The sequence below is a fragment of the Rhinichthys klamathensis genome, unplaced genomic scaffold, assembly GCF_029890125.1.
Source record: "Rhinichthys klamathensis goyatoka isolate OS25496 unplaced genomic scaffold, OSU_Roscu_1.1 h1tg000461l_1, whole genome shotgun sequence".
NCBI classification, from domain to species: domain Eukaryota; kingdom Metazoa; phylum Chordata; class Actinopteri; order Cypriniformes; family Leuciscidae; genus Rhinichthys; species Rhinichthys klamathensis.
In genome coordinates, this window is record NW_026606950.1 from 1,988,758 (window position 1) to 2,005,658 (window position 16,901).

A 16,901-nucleotide genomic window follows, 5' to 3' on the forward strand; every position below is an offset into this window, starting at 1 on the left:
AACATATTATTTCATGGCATTCTATACAGTGATAAAGGCTATGTCGATTAACATTGAAGTATAAATATACTTTATTATCATGAAAATACCCAAAAAGGCTTGAAGAACTCAGATAAACCATATATTGTCATAGTCATGTGTTTATTAGTGATGTTTAATCAATCAAAGCCTTTCAATCTTCTGTTTATTCAGCTACAGCAATAGTATGATGCCCATAGGGATTTCCTGGAATGACCAATCAGAGCAGAGTAGACCAGTCACAACAGACTGATCAGTCTGACCAATCAGAGCAGAGTAGACCAGTCACAACAGACTGATCAGTCTGACCAATCAGAGCAGAGTAGACCAGTCACAACAGACTGATCAGTCTGACCAATCAGAGCAGAGTAGACCAATCATAACAGACTGATCCGTCTGACCAATCAGAGCAGAGTAGACCAATCACAACAGACTGATCCGTCTGACCAATCAGAGCAGAGTAGACCAATCACAACAGACTGGGCCATCTGACCAATCAGAGCAGAGTAGACCAATCACAACGGACTAGCCCATCTGACCAATCAGAGCAGAGTAGACCAATCACAACAGACTGGGCCATCTGACCAATCAGAGCAGAGTAGACCAATCACAACAGACTGGGCCATCTGACCAATCAGAGCAGAATAGACCAATCACAACAGACTGAGCCGTCTGACCAATCAGAGCAGAGTAGACCAATCACAACAGACTGAGCCGTCTGACCAATCAGAGCAGAATAGACCAATCACACCAGACTGAGCCAATCTGACCAATCAGAGCAGAGTAGACCAGTCGCAACAGACTGATCCGTCTGACCAATCAGAGCAGAGTAGACCAGTCGCAACAGACTGATCCGTCTGACCAATCAGAGCAGAGTAGACCAATCACAACAGACTGAGCCGTCTGACCAATCAGAGCAGAGTAGACCAATCACAACAGACTGGGCCATCTGACCAATCAGAGCAGAGTAGACCAATCACAACAGACTGGGCCATCTGACCAATCAGAGCAGAGTAGACCAGTCGCAACAGACTGATCCGTCTGACCAATCAGAGCAGAGTAGACCAATCACAACAGACTGAGCCGTCTGACCAATCAGAGCAGAGTAGACCAATCACAACAGACTGGGCCATCTGACCAATCAGAGCAGAGTAGACCAATCACAACAGACTGATCCGTCTGACCAATCAGAGCAGAGTAGACCAATCACAACAGACTGGCCCATCTGACCAATCAGAGCAGAATAGACCAATCACAACAGACTGAGCCATCTGACCAATCAGAGCAGAGTAGACCAATCACAACAGACTAGCCCATCTGACCAATCAGAGCAGAGTAGACCAATCACAACAGACTGAGCCGTCTGACCAATCAGAGCAGAGTAGACCAATCACAACAGACTGAGCCGTCTGACCAATCAGAGCAGAGTAGACCAATCACAACAGACTGGCCCATCTGACCAATCAGAGCAGAATAGACCAATCACAACAGACTGAGCCATCTGACCAATCAGAGCAGAGTAGACCAATCACAACAGACTAGCCCATCTGACCAATCAGAGCAGAGTAGACCAATCACAACAGACTGATCCGTCTGACCAATCAGAGCAGAGTAGACCAATCACAACAGACTGAGCCGTCTGACCAATCAGAGCAGAGTAGACCAATCACAACAGACTGAGCCGTCTGACCAATCAGAGCAGAGTAGACCAGTCGCAACAGACTGGGCCATCTGACCAATCAGAGCAGAATAGACCAATCACAACAGACTGAGCCATCTGACCAATCAGAGCAGAGCCATCTGACCAATCAGAGCAGAATAGACCAATCACAACAGACTGGGCCATCTGACCAATCAGAGCAGAATAGAAAAATCACAACAGACTGAGCCATCTGACCAATCAGAGCAGAGTAGACCAATCACAACAGACTAGCCCATCTGACCAATCAGAGCAGAGTAGACCAATCACAACAGACTAGCCCATCTGACCAATCAGAGCAGAGTAGACCAATCACAACAGACTGGGCCATCTGACCAATCAGAGCAGAGTAGACCAATCACAACAGACTAGCCCATCTGACCAATCAGAGCAGAGTAGACCAATCACAACAGACTAGCCCATCTGACCAATCAGAGCAGAATAGACCAATCACAACAGACTAGCCCATCTGACCAATCAGAGCAGAGTAGACCAATCACAACAGACTAGCCCATCTGACCAATCAGAGCAGAGTAGACCAATCACAACAGACTGAGCCGTCTGACCAATCAGAGCAGAGTAGACCAATCACAACAGACTGGCCCATCTGACCAATCAGAGCAGAATAGACCAATCACAACAGACTGAGCCATCTGACCAATCAGAGCAGAGTAGACCAATCACAACAGACTAGCCCATCTGACCAATCAGAGCAGAGTAGACCAATCACAACAGACTGATCCGTCTGACCAATCAGAGCAGAGTAGACCAATCACAACAGACTGAGCCGTCTGACCAATCAGAGCAGAGTAGACCAATCACAACAGACTGAGCCGTCTGACCAATCAGAGCAGAGTAGACCAGTCGCAACAGACTGGGCCATCTGACCAATCAGAGCAGAATAGACCAATCACAACAGACTGAGCCATCTGACCAATCAGAGCAGAGCCATCTGACCAATCAGAGCAGAATAGACCAATCACAACAGACTGGGCCATCTGACCAATCAGAGCAGAATAGAAAAATCACAACAGACTGAGCCATCTGACCAATCAGAGCAGAGTAGACCAATCACAACAGACTAGCCCATCTGACCAATCAGAGCAGAGTAGACCAATCACAACAGACTAGCCCATCTGACCAATCAGAGCAGAGTAGACCAATCACAACAGACTGGGCCATCTGACCAATCAGAGCAGAGTAGACCAATCACAACAGACTAGCCCATCTGACCAATCAGAGCAGAGTAGACCAATCACAACAGACTAGCCCATCTGACCAATCAGAGCAGAATAGACCAATCACAACAGACTAGCCCATCTGACCAATCAGAGCAGAGTAGACCAATCACAACAGACTAGCCCATCTGACCAATCAGAGCAGAGTAGACCAATCACAACAGACTAGCCCATCTGACCAATCAGAGCAGAGGAGACCAATCACAACAGACTAGCCCATCTGACCAATCAGAGCAGAATAGACCAATCACAACAGACTAGCCCATCTGACCAATCAGAGCAGAGTAGACCAATCACAACAGACTAGCCCATCTGACCAATCAGAGCAGAGTAGACCAATCACAACAGACTAGCCCATCTGACCAATCAGAGCAGAGTAGACCAATCACAACAGACTAGCCCATCTGACCAATCAGAGCAGAGTAGACCAATCACAACAGACTAGCCCATCTGACCAATCAGAGCAGAGTAGACCAATCACAACAGACTAGCCCATCTGACCAATCAGAGCAGAGTAGACCAATCACAACAGACTAGCCCATCTGACCAATCAGAGCAGAGGAGACCAATCACAACAGACTAGCCCATCTGACCAATCAGAGCAGAATAGACCAATCACAACAGACTAGCCCATCTGACCAATCAGAGCAGAGTAGACCAATCACAACAGACTAGCCCATCTGACCAATCAGAGCAGAGTAGACCAATCACAACAGACTAGCCCATCTGACCAATCAGAGCAGAGTAGACCAATCACAACAGACTAGCCCATCTGACCAATCAGAGCAGAGTAGACCAATCACAACAGACTAGCCCATCTGACCAATCAGAGCAGAGTAGACCAATCACAACAGACTGATCCGTCTGACCAATCAGAGTAGAGTAGACCAATCACAACAGACTGAGCCGTCTGACCAATCAGAGCAGAGTAGACCAATCACAACAGACTGAGCCGTCTGACCAATCAGAGCAGAGTAGACCAGTCGCAACAGACTGGGCCATCTGACCAATCAGAGCAGAATAGACCAATCACAACAGACTGAGCCATCTGACCAATCAGAGCAGAGCCATCTGACCAATCAGAGCAGAATAGACCAATCACAACAGACTGGGCCATCTGACCAATCAGAGCAGAATAGAAAAATCACAACAGACTGAGCCATCTGACCAATCAGAGCAGAGTAGACCAATCACAACAGACTAGCCCATCTGACCAATCAGAGCAGAGTAGACCAATCACAACAGACTAGCCCATCTGACCAATCAGAGCAGAGTAGACCAATCACAACAGACTGGGCCATCTGACCAATCAGAGCAGAGTAGACCAATCACAACAGACTAGCCCATCTGACCAATCAGAGCAGAGTAGACCAATCACAACAGACTAGCCCATCTGACCAATCAGAGCAGAATAGACCAATCACAACAGACTAGCCCATCTGACCAATCAGAGCAGAGTAGACCAATCACAACAGACTAGCCCATCTGACCAATCAGAGCAGAGTAGACCAATCACAACAGACTGAGCCGTCTGACCAATCAGAGCAGAGTAGACCAATCACAACAGACTGGCCCATCTGACCAATCAGAGCAGAATAGACCAATCACAACAGACTGAGCCATCTGACCAATCAGAGCAGAGTAGACCAATCACAACAGACTAGCCCATCTGACCAATCAGAGCAGAGTAGACCAATCACAACAGACTGATCCGTCTGACCAATCAGAGCAGAGTAGACCAATCACAACAGACTGAGCCGTCTGACCAATCAGAGCAGAGTAGACCAATCACAACAGACTGAGCCGTCTGACCAATCAGAGCAGAGTAGACCAGTCGCAACAGACTGGGCCATCTGACCAATCAGAGCAGAATAGACCAAACACAACAGACTGAGCCATCTGACCAATCAGAGCAGAGCCATCTGACCAATCAGAGCAGAATAGACCAATCACAACAGACTGGGCCATCTGACCAATCAGAGCAGAATAGAAAAATCACAACAGACTGAGCCATCTGACCAATCAGAGCAGAGTAGACCAATCACAACAGACTAGCCCATCTGACCAATCAGAGCAGAGTAGACCAATCACAACAGACTAGCCCATCTGACCAATCAGAGCAGAGTAGACCAATCACAACAGACTGGGCCATCTGACCAATCAGAGCAGAGTAGACCAATCACAACAGACTAGCCCATCTGACCAATCAGAGCAGAGTAGACCAATCACAACAGACTAGCCCATCTGACCAATCAGAGCAGAATAGACCAATCACAACAGACTAGCCCATCTGACCAATCAGAGCAGAGTAGACCAATCACAACAGACTAGCCCATCTGACCAATCAGAGCAGAGTAGACCAATCACAACAGACTAGCCCATCTGACCAATCAGAGCAGAGGAGACCAATCACAACAGACTAGCCCATCTGACCAATCAGAGCAGAATAGACCAATCACAACAGACTAGCCCATCTGACCAATCAGAGCAGAGTAGACCAATCACAACAGACTAGCCCATCTGACCAATCAGAGCAGAGTAGACCAATCACAACAGACTAGCCCATCTGACCAATCAGAGCAGAGTAGACCAATCACAACAGACTAGCCCATCTGACCAATCAGAGCAGAGTAGACCAATCACAACAGACTAGCCCATCTGACCAATCAGAGCAGAGTAGACCAATCACAACAGACTAGCCCATCTGACCAATCAGAGCAGAGTAGACCAATCACAACAGACTAGCCCATCTGACCAATCAGAGCAGAGTAGACCAATCACAACAGACTAGCCCATCTGACCAATCAGAGCAGAGTAGACCAATCACAACAGACTAGCCCATCTGACCAATCAGAGCAGAGTAGACCAATCACAACAGACTAGCCCATCTGACCAATCAGAGCAGAGTAGACCAATCACAACAGACTAGCCCATCTGACCAATCAGAGCAGAGTAGACCAATCACAACAGACTAGCCCATCTGACCAATCAGAGCAGAGTAGACCAATCACAACAGACTAGCCCATCTGACCAATCAGAGCAGAGTAGACCAATCACAACAGACTAGCCCATCTGACCAATCAGAGCAGAGTAGACCAATCACAACAGACTAGCCCATCTGACCAATCAGAGCAGAGTAGACCAATCACAACAGACTAGCCCATCTGACCAATCAGAGCAGAGTAGACCAATCACAACAGACTAGCCCATCTGACCAATCAGAGCAGAGTAGACCAATCACAACAGACTAGCCCATCTGACCAATCAGAGCAGAGTACACTCACAAGGGGTTTAATGACTGAATCTTCTAATTAACTGCTTTCAGACTCTTTGAGCAATTTGGTGATGCTGCAATGTGCAGTTATTATGAGAAAGTTTAAGGTTTTTTTTTTATTATTTGGATGCATATATAAGCCTGTTGTAGACATCTAAAACAAAAATTGGAACTTATAAAATAGCATAGCAGAGGGACTTCAATAGGATATTAATCCTCTGTTCCGGTCATTTTATTTATTATTTTATTGATTGTTCATCTGAGCGGTACAAGACCTTGCTTAATGGTTATGTTATTTAATTCTTTCTTTAGACAATAATACATTTTTTAAAATAAAATAATATGTTTACCATGTGCTTCTACAGAATATTGTAAAGAGTATGATCAAAGTGAAAGTCTCATTGTTTGCATGTATTAGCTTATGTTTGTAATTAAGTATCCACGGGTTGCTGAGAGCTTCTTTATTGTTCTTATATAATGTCTGTCCAATGTCAAGAGCTGCCAAGTCGAGTTCTTCAGAGGAGCAATCTTTCCTAGCCAATAACAATCTCTTCTGTTCTACACTGACAGCACACTTCAGCTTAAAAAGATGCCTTTTAATGTCATGTCCTCCTATCAGTATTACTGACTCATTTATCTTTTTTCATTGAAAATAGGCAGAATGATGGATAGGTTGGTACAAAACGAAGATGTAACAATGGCATAAGAATAAACACACACACATGAAGAAGAAGAAAAAACCTGGGTGGCATATTTACTACATAAATGCTATTGAAATATACAGCTGCTCTATTCTGTTCAGAAAATTCAAGTATTCAATAAACAATTCCGAAATAAGTAAGGACAAGCTTATGAATGATCTGTAGTCAGAGTCACTCAGTGCATGTTGTTCACAAAAAAACAGGACTCTTTTTAGCTGCACAGTCGTGTGTGTGTGTGTGTGTGTGTGTGGGGGGGATATACAGTTTATACAGTATAAAATAATTATGCAGAGTCCCCACAAAGATAGCGAAACCGTGTGTGTGTGTGTGCGCGCGCATGAAAGTCATGGAATTTTCTATGGTGATTCTAATTTTTAAATTATGTACCCACGTCTTCTAGTTGTAAAATATCATATGCATTTTGAATCATACAACCATCCACTCTTCTCCGTGTAGAAGATTCTGCTGATAATTCCAGATACAGATAAAGATACATCAGTCATTTTATTACTGATGTTATCTGGAGTGTTTGGTTTTATCCCAGATAAAGGAGAGAGAGAAAGGAGAGCGCCTTTGTGCGTCCATCACACACAGTGTGACAGCGCGTCCGTTACGGGCTCGGCGCTAGGATCCGGCGGATCTCTCTCTCTCTCTCTCCCTCTCTCTCTCTCTCCCCCCCTCTCTCCCTCTCTCTCTCTCTCTTCCAAGCCTGTTTTAAAGTCTCTGCCAGACTTCAGCTCATGCGCTACTTCCTGGATGGCGGAATGGAAAGCTTCCAGAGCCGCTCCAACTCTTTTCTCTGTGTTTTCAGCGTGATGCATGGACTACCGTTCCTCTAACATCTCTCTCTTAATCCACAATCCATGTCCCCCCCTTGACATGTTTCTCTCCTGGACTACGAGCTCAGCCATCTGAAAGAGAGAAAGAGAAAAGAAAAACTGTTTCCTTTGGCTTGGTCGAACTTTAAAAGAAAAATCTCTCCAACAGGACTCACTAAAAGGAGGCGGCCGAAATACATTGCGTTCGCATCGCTTGTTTGTGGGAGTTTTGTCGTTCAGCTGGAGGATAACTCTGTCAACAGTTGCCTTATTCCAGATCTCCATGTATACAGTGTGACATGCGGAGGCTACTGCGACCGCGCTGCTGCTGCTGGTGGATTCCGCCTCTGCTTTTCTCCTCGCTCCTGCTCCGCTGGGCACATTGTCATCCCGGTAAGTTGGATTCGAGGTGGATGAGAATTGTTTTCAAATCGCTCCATTTATTATTATACGAGTAAGACCACTACATTGGCTGCGTAAGGTTGAGGGAGAACAAAAAAAAAAACCCATTTGCACAATTAAAACCATGCGAACGCGAGCGAGGCTTTAGTATTTTTTTCTGCTGTAGCCTAAGTCATGGAATTGGGACGATCATACACGGAATTGTAACGCACATAATGACGTCTATTGATATTTCAATATCCACAAATGATCCGCTACTGTTATTTATAAGCGCGCGGACCCGTTATCTCTAAATCCGTTCTAGGAAAAGACATTAGCCGATGTCTTTCAGCAGGTATTATAACATATTTGATTTAAGCAGTTTTAATTATAATGCACACTTGAGACATCTTTAGTTTAAGCATAACTTAGCAGCATTTCATTCCTTGACGACTTTTAACGTGATTTACGCACTTTCTTTTGAAAAAAGACAGTCTTATACTTTATTAGTTATCGGTTATTTAAAATCGGGTCATAATTTAATGGGTCTCTTAAGAATAACAACCAGCTACAAAGTGTTCAGCAAAAAACTACATTGTTTTCAAATGAGACTACTTTTTAATTTATTGTTTGCATAATTAATCCTAACTTTTCCAAAAGAGCAACGCATATCATTTTAAAATTAAGTTAAACATTATCCAAAACAAAAATGCAAACACATCTCTTAGGCTACATTAGATCATGAAGCAGGTTTCATACTGTTTATTATTATACATTAATGATAAATAGCCTAAAAAAAGAATAAATTGTGAATATTTTGTTATTCATTTTCATACATTGTTTCTATGGTTGCAAGCTAATGATTTTTAAACTATTATTGTGTCAAAAGCGTGTATCATTATTGGTTGTTCCGATGCCGCTCAGTAATGCTAAGCAGCATAATTTTGGGATCGGAAAAAAAGGTTATTATTTTTTATTGGTTGTTACTCTTTATTGATACTTCAAATGTGATGATCTGAATGATCAGGCAAGTAGGGATGAAGCATTAAATATGAATTCCCACAGTAACTAACAGTGCGTCTTCGAAAACGTCATAAGAATATGATTTCCGGGGGCTCGTCCGGGTTTAAATATATATAAATGTATATTTGATGGCATCTTGTTTAAGATGACCTGGGTCGTGCGAGTAATGGGTGAGGATGTCTGTGATGATAGACAGCAGCCAGAGAAAGAACAGTCTGAGATTCACCAGTCATCTTTAACCAGGAGACTGATAAGCTCTGCATATTTGCATGAGTTTTTATGTAACGCTGGAGGTGTCAAGTCTAATGTATAATTCTAGAGTATGACATTCTCAGGTCTTCGAATGAAACCTTATGGAAGCAGACCAAGAGCAAGGACTGTTTGTGCTCTTTTACCTAAATCTACGCAGGCAAACACATGTGAAATGAGTGACGAGAAAGCCATATTCATAAACAAGAAATCCATACAAACGAAAGATAACATGGTTTGCATCTGCGCTGTGTATTGCATTTTTTAAAAGTGTGTGCGTGCATGCAAACCATGTGTTCAGAAATCTCATTAAAAGACAGAACACATTGTGTTTATCTCTCATCTTTCCATCTAATCTGATATCTTGGTACATAAAATGCTAATACATCTCAAAATACGTAAAATTTCCACAATAGCTGACCTACTTCTGGGGAGCCTGATGGTTTTGTGTTATCAAATGACCATTGCTTTGCATACATATTAAAACGTTACTTTGTTGGTAGTCAATCACTGTCGCAGGAATAAACTAATATTAACGCTGCGTTCTACCCAAGCTTTTACGGTTTCTCTGGACACTGCACTTCAGATACGGTATCGGTTTTTCTATTCTTTTCTTTCGCCACTAGTTTTCATCACGCATTCTATGTGATCCAAAACTACAAGAGCCGGGCACTCGGGGACTCAGTGGACATAAGGGTGAGCACTTGAGCGCTGACAGTGAGATAAAGTGTCTAAGTTTCTGCATCTCAAACAGCCGAGAGATTTCATCAGGCCCGTGATGAACGCTCCATGAATAACACATTGTCACCAAAGGGCAAATGCCTGACTCAAGGTTGTGGACATTATTGGCAATCTTTTCCGTCTGTTTTTCTGTTTGCGCCTCTCTCTCTTGTGTCTGTCGCAGTGTGTGTTTCTGTCTATCTTACTGTCTCCGTCTATCAGAGTTGATTTCACCGAGAGAAAGGTGCACACTTCCAATTCTCGAGTCGGAAGGGGGGTAGAAATGAAGTTACCGTAGAAGAAAAGACCACTTTAATGTGTTCCGTTTGTTTGCCGTCATTCTTCCCTGCCCTCTCTGCTTTTTCTAGACACGGGTCTTTTAACCTCAGTGACATTTGTTCATGTCTGTGTCTGATAGACCTGTTTTTAGCAGAACCAGTGCTGCAGAAAGACAGGCGAGCTCGTGCTAGAAAAAGGGGAACGCTGCAACTTTATTTATTTCTGTCATGCCAGTGGGAAACAAGTGTCTGCACACTTGAGTCTCCAGTAATGGCCAGTTTGCTGACGGAGCAGAGCGGAAGCGAGAGGATTTCTCGACGGGGCGTCTGTTGGCCCCAGGCAACGCTCATCTCTTTACAGACGGTTGATAGCCGTTGGAGCCGATGGATGACTATCACGGAAGAGAAAATTCTAGCGCGGTGTCCACCTAACAATTTAAAGCTATAAAGCTCAACTTGTGAAACTAGCAAGCAAAAATCGTTTGACTTGCCATTCCGGAGGGAAGCAATAGAATTGATCTTTGTTTTTGTTTTTTTGGCTATTCTTTTCCGACCTCCTATCTACAGCGGATTCAAAGGATTCACCCAAAAGATGTAGAAACCGCCGGCGAAATGAGGAGGGGATTTCTAGATGGTTATTTCTGTCGCATGACGAATAGCATGCCACGCGCTGCAGAGCACAATGATAATTCAAATCTCTTAAGAGGTATCAGACTTCCTGCCTTTCTGATTTCCTTTTATGTGAGCGAGGAGCCATTTCTCCGTCTAATAGAAAAGGATAATTTGCTAAATGTCCGTTTGGAAATGACGGGCACTTAAGATGGGGGTAGAGTCTCAGGAGTGAGATAGCTGGAGCTGACATTTGGGCCGGACGGGATGCTCTAGCGGCCCCTGTAACAACATTATCATCATCATCATCATCTTCTCTCTCCGCTCGGGCCGTTATCTGTCCGGCTGGGTGACCAGAGCTGCTGTGATGTTCGCCAGGTCACCTTATCAGTCACGAAGCCTGTCATCGTAGCCCGGCTCCCCTAATAGATTGATTAAAAGATAGGGCCGTGCGGGCGGTTAAACGTGTGGGGTGATGTCAGGCTGCCGTAGGGTCGTTGTCCCAGAGTTTGTTAGCGTGTGTGCTGAATGTACCAAAGGAACCAGCAACATGGAAGGGAATAAGAACTCTCAACTCGGACGCTTTCTCAACTTTCTCTCTGTTTCATTTTTGCTCAAATATAAGCCTCACACCAAACATATTTTCCAATTCACTTGCAATTAATTAATTCTTTCAATAATGTTAATTTCAATTGATAGTTTTTGTTTTGCATTAAAAGAGTTTGTTTATTTATCTATTTATGTTCAAATTAATACTTTTATTCAGCAAGGATGCATTACATTGATTAAAAGTTACAGTGAAGCCATTTATAATGTTTCAAAAGATTTCTATTTCACACAAATGCTATTCTTTTTGAAATTTCTAGTATCACAGAATCCTGAAAAAAAAGTATAAAAACATATTAAACAGCACATCTGGTTTTAACATTGATAATAATAAGATAATAATAAGAATTGATAATAATAAGAAATGTCTTGAATCAGCATATTAGAATGATTTCTGAAGGATCATGTGACGCTGAAGACGGCTGCTGAAAATTCAGCTTAGCATCACGGGAATAAATTACAATTTATTGAAATTTAAATTACATTTTGGCTGTGGATGGTTTGGTTTGTACAGTAAGTGTGTACTCCTGACTTCTTGCATTTAATGTGTGTGTGGGTTTTTTGTATTACTCTTATAAAGTGTTTAAGTGTTTAAGCCAGTTTAATTGCTTCTCCTTTATACTTACGCTTAACAGACACTGTTATTCTAAAAAGCTTTTTTTTTACATTAACTCACACTGTTTTTTTCTCTCCCTCCTTTTTGTTGTGTTAGATGTCATGAATGGTTCTCAAGGAGTATTGGTGCTCTTCAGTGAAGGACTCATCTCCATTTTTCCTCAATAGTGTTGGTGAAGGCAGACGTGTTTGTGTGTGAGAGAGAGAGAGTGTGTATGTGCTCGTGCTGGTACATTTTCTCCTCATCTCCACTGGCAACCACAGCTCACAGTGTGTGCCAACCACTAAATGAAGTGGACATTCATGAAGCATGCTGGTAGATCCTGTCTTACAGACAGAAAACTGGAGATAACGAACCCAGCATGAAAATAATTTAAGTCATATAATGCTATTTTATCAGATAATGGCATTGCTATGGAGACAAAAAAAGTGTTATACTTGTGCACATACACGGTGCATACAGCATTCTGATCTTTCTGAGTGACATTTTTACCTATGTTTAAAATATGTATCAGAACCTCTGTCAGTGACCACTTTAAAGGAGAACTCCGGCGCAAAATGAACCTTTGGTCTAATAAAACATTGGTACCTAGTCAACCGTTCTCTGAGATTTGTTTTCATGATAATCGAATGTAAAGAGTTTTATCTCTAAAAACTGTTTAGCGTATAATGCTGTAATGGGGGCATTTAATAAGTAAAAAGAAATCGCTAGTTAATACCACTAACAAGGCTCAAAATAGCCCCACACGAACACAGTAACATAATGAGGGTCCCTACATGCACAATGAAGCATTGAGAACTTTGTAAGTGTACATACAGTTTAATAAGAAGATATTTTATGAAGACAGTCCACTTCGTGTATACAGACAGGAGCCATCTTTGGAAAACAGTCTCTCGACTAATCAAACCACGAACGCCATTCATACAGTTCAGAAGTTCACTGAACTTACAGTTCAGCTCACTTAGCACGTCGTTCGTGGTTTGATTAGTCAAAACTGTTTTCCAAAGATGGCGCTAGTAAACCTCACTCTTCTGGCCTCAGGAGCCGCGTTAGCAACTGACAGTAAAGTCTGCGGTCTTTAGCATCCTTGTTAGCGCGCCCGCCTCCCACGCCGGAGACCCTGGTTCGAATCCTGCTCGGAGTGGGTTGAGTAGGACCGGTTACATTTGATGCCGTGACCCAGATGGGAGTGAGGATTAGGGGGGTGAGTGTAACGTTTGCCAGTAAGAGCTGTGTGTGTAAACCTCAGTCCTCTGGTCTAAAGAGGCGCGTTAGCAACTGACAGTAAAGGCTGCGGTCTTTAGCATCCTTGTTAGCGCGCCAGCCTCCCACGCCGGAGACCCTGGTTCGAATCCTGCTCGGAGTGGGTTGAGTAGGACCGGTTACATTTGGTGCCGTGACCCAGATGGGAGTGAGGATTAGGGGGGTGAGTGTAACGTTGGCCAGTAAGAGCTGTGTGTGTAAACCTCAGTCCTCTGGCCTCAAGAGGCGCGTTAGCAACTGACAGTAAAGGCTGCGGTCTTTAGCATCCTTGTTAGCGCGCCAGCCTCCCACGCCGGAGACCCTGGTTCGAATCCTGCTCGGAGTGGGTTGAGTAGGACCGGTTACATTTGGTGCCGTGACCCAGATGGGAGTGAGGATTAGGGGGGTGAGTGTAACGTAGGCCAGTAAGAGCTGTGCGTGTAAACCTCACTCCTCTGGCCTCAAGAGGCGCGTTAGCAACTGACAGTTCAATTCAATTCAAATTTATTTGTATAGCGCTTTTCACAATACAGATTGTTTCAAAGCAGCTTTACAGAAAGTGCATTTCAGAAATGTACATAGAAGAATATAGTTAGCTAATCATCATGTATTAATTTAGGGCATAACATATCGCCGGCGTTGAGTCGTCTATTCACAGGCGTTGAGTCGTCTCTTCACAGGCGTTGGGGCATCAGAAGTCTCCGTGAGAGGCTGGATACAAACTGGAGCTGACGAACGCTATTTACCTCGGGACTAGCGTCCCGAGATAACAGCAGAAAAGCAGATGGGAAATAATTAGCGTAGCTGCTGTTCATAATATTAATGCATTCGATCTGATTCAACAGTGGTATAAAAGGTAAGCTTTATGTGAATGCTTGGCTGAAGAGATGCGTCTTTAATCTAGTTTTGAACTGGGAGAGCGAGTCTGAGGAACGAACAGTATCAGGAAGGCTATTCCAGAGTTTAGGAGCTAAATGTGAGAACGCCCTCCCTCCTTTAGTGGACTTAGATATCCTAGGAATGACCAGAAGCCTCGAATTTAGGGATCTTAAAGAACGCGATGGGTTGTAGGGCGATAGAAGGTCCATTAAATACACAGGAGCTAAACCATTTAGGGCTTTATAGGTCAGTAGTAGTACTTTGTAATTGATACGGAACTTAATAGGTAACCAGTGCAGAGATGATAAAATTGGTGTTATATGATCATATTTTCTTGACCTAGTAAGAACTCTAGCGGCTGCATTTTGCACTAACTGTAGCTTGTTTATTGAGGATGCAGGACAACCAGCTAATAAAGCATTACAGTAATCTAGTCTCGAGGTCATGAATGCATGAACTAACTTTTCTGCATCAGAGACAGATAGCATGTTACGTAATTTAGCAATGTTTCTAAGGTGGAAAAAGGCAGTTCTTGTAACATATGAAATATGATTTTCGAAAGACAAGTTGCGGTCTAGTATAACACCTAGGTCTTTTACTGTAGTGGATAAGGTAACAGGACATCCTTCTAAATTAAAGTTGTATTGTAAAAGATGTTGTGGGTAGTTTTTTGGACCAATAAGTAATACCTCCGTTTTATCTGGATTTAATAGCAGTAGAGGCTGTGGTCTTTAACGTCCTTGTTAGCGTGCCCGCCTCCCACGCCGGAGACCCTGGTTCGAATCCTGCTCGGAGTGGGTTGAGTAGGGCCGGTTACATTTGGTGCCGTGACCCAGATGGGAGTGAGGATTAGGGGGGTGAGTGTAACGTTGGCCAGTAAGAGCTGTGTGTGTAAACCTCAGTCCTCTGGCCTAAAGAGGCGCGTTAGCAACTGACAGTAAAGGCTGCGGTCTTTAGCATCCTTGTTAGCGCGCCCGCCTCCCACGTCGGAGACCCTGGTTCGAATCCTGCTCGGAGTGGGTTGATTAGGACCGGTCACACCATGTGAAACTGCACTTAAGTTTTGCCTTCTTCTTTTTTAGTAAACATTCTAAAATCATGCAAGTATTTTTGTTGGGCTCCTGTACCGTTAGATAAATATTGGCTTTGTACAGACATGTTGGTTGCATTGGTTTTGTTTATTCTGTTGTGTGCAGCTTAATGGTCTTTGGAAAGCCCGAAATCTGCAGCACCGATTGTTTGCGACATCATCGCCATACAGAGCACCAACTCTCTGCTCATGTTGTGCACCATTTTTTTGAAACATTAGCCTGATACGAATTTGGTATAGTGATTCGCCTCATTGAAAGTTGTAGTAGTTGTAGGCAGGAGACCAAATCCGTGTACTTTGGCTTCACGTTCTCTCCGATTTTCTTCATGTTTACTTTTGCCACTATTTTATTTCTCTCTCTTTCTCTAGTTCTGACTCTCTCCCAGACTGGAGGTTCTGAAAAAGATTTTCATTTGGCACAGTAACAGGGGTTGAAAGAGTTTGCCAGAAGACGAAAAAAACCTTTGAGCCACTGGGAGACTTAAGCGCTAATTCTCCTTCCACATAACCCGGCCCCCCTCCAGCGCCTTGTTCTCCTGCTTACCCCCGTCCTCCTCTCTAAGGTCATAATTAGCAGAGTATGGAGCAACAAACGTAAAAGTCTCTTCATTAATAACGTATAACGGCTGCTGGCCCTCTCCAATTTAAATGCCAGTTCTTCCTCTCAACTAGGCTGAAACACGTGATCATGTGTAAAGACCTACAAGGATCTAAAACGGCAAAGATGATGTTAAATTAATCTGTCTGAAACCAAACAATGGAGCATGTTTATGTTTCTTTGTATTGAACAAGTGATGGATGGATTAATGAGAGAGAAATTAATTACAATTTGATGAGCCGCAGCGGGCGTTGCAATATTAACAGCCAGACAGATGTTGTAGTGCAACCGAGATGCAACACCTTAACATTCGTTTTCCCACAGACTTTTATGCATTGGCCACTAGGGGGAGTATTTTGCGTGAGTTCTGTTATTTATGTTTCTAGTTTAAAATGCTAGTTTACGCAATGCGGACTTAGCCTTTTACTGTTGATTATATGCAGCATTAATTCTGCAGTTTGTCAAGCTGATTGATCAAGGCTTTTGTGGCGTGCTAAGCGCTAGTGCTAAGTGATAGACTTCATTTATCACTGTATCACCGGCCCACACAATACTCCTTAAATTATTTTTCCTTTCAATAACTCTTGAAGAAAGCTATGAAGCCTTTTTTTCTTTTTTTAATACATCTGGAAATCAAATATGTCAAGATAATAAAAAGGTACACTTTATTTTGATGGTCCACTTTAAAACTATAACTTTTCACCTGAATGTCAACTTACCCTCATTAGAGTATTAGTAGGCTGTGTTAGTTAGTAGACTGCTAGGTTAGGGTTCGGGTCAGTAGAATAAGTTGACGTTCTTGCAAAGTTACGTATAGTCAGTACAGTAGAGTGTCTGTTGGAGAGCATTACAGACTGAATGT

The 16,901-nt window shown here is 43.4% G+C and overlaps 1 protein-coding gene across 1 annotated transcript in view; it reads left to right on the top strand.

Annotated features, from left to right (window-relative positions):
- The first annotated feature begins 7,622 nt into the window (after positions 1–7,622).
- Positions 7,623–16,901, top strand: part of LOC130071807 (receptor-type tyrosine-protein phosphatase gamma-like) — a 199,478-nt gene continuing 190,199 nt past the window's right edge. Inside the window, exon 1 of the mRNA XM_056236696.1 lies at positions 7,623–8,141. Coding sequence (XP_056092671.1) covers positions 8,048–8,141 — 94 coding nt within the window. The 5' untranslated portion in view covers positions 7,623–8,047. The remainder of the gene's footprint in view (positions 8,142–16,901) is intronic.